At 54.7% G+C, this 2734-nt stretch overlaps 1 protein-coding gene across 1 annotated transcript; it reads right to left on the reverse strand.

The window, feature by feature from the left end:
- Positions 1-286: 286 nt before the first annotated feature.
- On the reverse strand, positions 287-2090 carry LOC125545582 (patatin-like protein 2). Its single transcript, XM_048709596.2, has 3 exons — positions 1807-2090; positions 1531-1712; positions 287-1444 (listed from the first exon to the last, which is right to left on the reverse strand). Exons 1-3 carry the CDS (start codon positions 1954-1956, stop codon positions 547-549), a joined length of 1230 nt encoding a protein of 409 aa, XP_048565553.1. The 5' UTR covers positions 1957-2090; the 3' UTR covers positions 287-546.
- Between the last annotated feature and the right edge of the window lie 644 nt (positions 2091-2734).

The raw sequence follows: 2734 nt of genomic DNA on the forward strand, positions 1-2734 counted from the left end.
CGCTGGGAAGGGAGACGATGAGAGATCGCGGCCTCATTTCACCCTTTATTAATGGAATCGTGGCCTCGGGTCTGGTGGGGCGTGAGCGGGTCTCAAGGGCACTAGTTGGATATGGGCCCTGGCTATCCTCTGACTTGGTCTAAAAAGAAAAGAAAAAACTAATCTGCCCCTGACGCTAATTTTTTTTAACACGTGATTTGACATTATTGCTCTTTCTGAGTGAAGGGTAAGTTCTAATCTGCACCAATGATTTGTCTCGATAATTTTAAATATATCTAGACGGTGGTAGCGAAGCACAACTCAGATTTTATTTAAAAACGATAATTACTCACCCGCGTTACATTATATTACAACTCTCGACTGGTTGACCTAGCATAGCTAGGATGCAAATGGACACGTTTTGTCCGTGAAAGCATAATAAAAACATGCACGGTGACAATTAAAATAACGAAGATTAGTGTATCTTCGGCCGCGCATCAGTCTGCATCCCTGAGCATAGCAGGTAGTGCTTCTTCGTCTCTCTTCTCTTCCGAATCGACCTCTTCTCTATTGGGAGTTGAGGTTGGTTTGGCGCAGCTTGCGCTCCTTGGAGAGCTTCCTGGCGAAGCGCGCGAGGGCCTCTTCGTTGGTGCCCTCACCTTCGACGGACTCATACATCCCCGTGTCAATGTTCACCCGGGACACATTCTTCTTGAGCAGATTCTTACCGATCCCGATAAGTGCCTCCATGTTCTCTTTGGTGGCGATATCCACCGAGGACGTGTGCCCCGTGAGCGAGTCGTCCTGGATGCGTAGGTAGTTCTTCTCGATGCGGAGGGCCTGGAACAGCACGGCTGCGTGGATGTCGACCATGTCGGCGCTTGCATGGGAGAAGATGTCGATGAGCGGGGTGAAGCCACCGTCGTAGAGCCAGCGGAGGACGCCCCACTTGGCGCAGTCGGGGGCGGTGTACTTCTCGGCCATCTTGGCCGACCCGGTGCCGATGGAGATGATGAGGTAGTTGTTGTACTCAGCGGGCTTGCCATGCGTGAAGTCGGGGTTGCGGCGCAGCACCTCCTTGGTGATCATGGACATGGCGGCCATGGTGGGGTTGTTGGCGGCCACGCCGCCGTCGATGAGGTGGTACTCGCGGTCCGGCTGCTTGCCCGTGGGGTCGCGGGTGGTGAAGTAGTGCGCGGGGAAGTAGGTGGGCGCGGCGGACGTGCTGATGCAGATGTCGGAGAGGTGCGCGTTCTTGAGCGGGTCCACCTTGGCCTCGTAGGTGTTGAAGATGATCGGCTGAAGGTACTTGATGTCGAAGGTCGGGACGATGATGTTGGTGACGGTGTCGGCAACGGTGACGTCGTTGGTGAGGCTCTTGATCTTGTCGTGCAGGAACTTGCCGTCGTACTTGGGACCCATGACCGCGCCAAACATGTTCCCTATCGGGGTCAGCAATCCCCAGCTGGGCGTGAAGCAACAGCAACGACATCAACATCGTCGCCGACGACAGAGTCCGCCGGCCGGAAGTAGAAGAGAAGGTATACGTACCTCCTCTGCGGGAAAATCTTGGGCCCGTTGTCGAGGTAGAACTTGTTGATTTCCTTGGCCTCGAAGAGCGGCCGCTTGTTCTCGCCGGGCGCCGCCAGCATGGACGTGACCAGCGCGCCCGTGCTCGTCCCGGCGATCACGTCGAAGTAGTCCGCGATGCGCGCGTCCGGCCCGTCCAGCTCCTGTCGAAGTCGAACACAGCACACATCCCAATCAATCAACCGAACAATATAGAATGAGAGGAAAATGGAGGTGCAGAGGGACGGACGGACGTGCCTGGAGCTTGGACTCGAGGCAGGCGAGGATGGTGGAGGGGATGAGGCCGCGGATGCCGCCGCCGTCGATGCTCAGCACCGTGATGAGCCGCCCCTGCGACGGCGGCGGGCACGTCACGCACGTCGTCGTCGGCTCCGCGTGGCTGCACATGTTTAGCTTTCTCCGCACACCGCGTGCCCTGCACTGCTCTAGCTTTAGCAGCAGTCAAGATTTCCCGGGCGTGCTCGTGGCTCTTGTGTGTTCTTGTGCTTCCCGATCTGGAGCCTCTACCGGCTATTTAAAAGTCCGAAAATCTGTCGTCAGTGGCTAAGATGGAATCTTTTTCGCTCCGTACTTCACACTTATAAATTTAGGACCCGAGAAGTGCCACACTGTGGGCGTTAGGAAGTCTGTCCACACATTTTGTGTGGTGTATAAGAGAAACAATCCACACATCTATGTGTGGGCAAAACAATTAGCGCCCACACGTCTTTTTTTTCTCCCGATCCCTCTCACACGCGTGCGTGTGGGCGAAGTTGATAACGCCCACACGCCCGTATGTCAGGCCTCGTACCTCCTGGTTCTGCACGCCACGCGTGACGATCATCGCGCGCCCACAGTTGCCATGGTCCAGACCCTCGTCCATGTTCGTTTAACTGCAGTTGCCATGTCACTGAACTACGGTTGCCATGTCAGACAACTGCAGTTGCCATGGTTGCTCAACTGCAGTTGCCATGTATGGTCTGATCTAATGTAGTTGCCATGATTTCATAACTTTAGGAGTTGCCACATACTAACACTAGGCAGTTGAGAGAGTTGCCATATGCTCACAAGCATGCTAGGGCAGTTGCCATGTAAAAAGGAAGAGTTGCCATCTGCTTACGTGCACGTTAGGGCAGTTGCCATGTACCATGCAAAAACATATGGCAACTCGGTAAAAGAGAGTTGT

This window comes from Triticum urartu, chromosome 1A, assembly GCF_056163025.1.
Source record: "Triticum urartu cultivar PI428250 chromosome 1A, HENAU_Tu73, whole genome shotgun sequence".
NCBI lineage: Eukaryota > Viridiplantae > Streptophyta > Magnoliopsida > Poales > Poaceae > Triticum > Triticum urartu.

What these genes read in the sequence shown, in the direction of transcription:
- LOC125545582 (XM_048709596.2), bottom strand. Translation starts at nt 1,956, where the DNA reads ATGTGCAGCCACGCGGAGCCGACGACGACGTGCGTGACGTGCCCGCCG. An exon ending in GCCTCGAGTCCAAGCTCCAG is followed by an intron (nt 1,713 to 1,806) that starts GCACGTCCGTCC and finishes CGACTTCGACAG; the next exon opens with GAGCTGGACGGGCCGGACGC. An exon ending in AAGATTTTCCCGCAGAGGAG is followed by an intron (nt 1,445 to 1,530) that starts GTACGTATACCT and finishes CTTCACGCCCAG; the next exon opens with CTGGGGATTGCTGACCCCGA.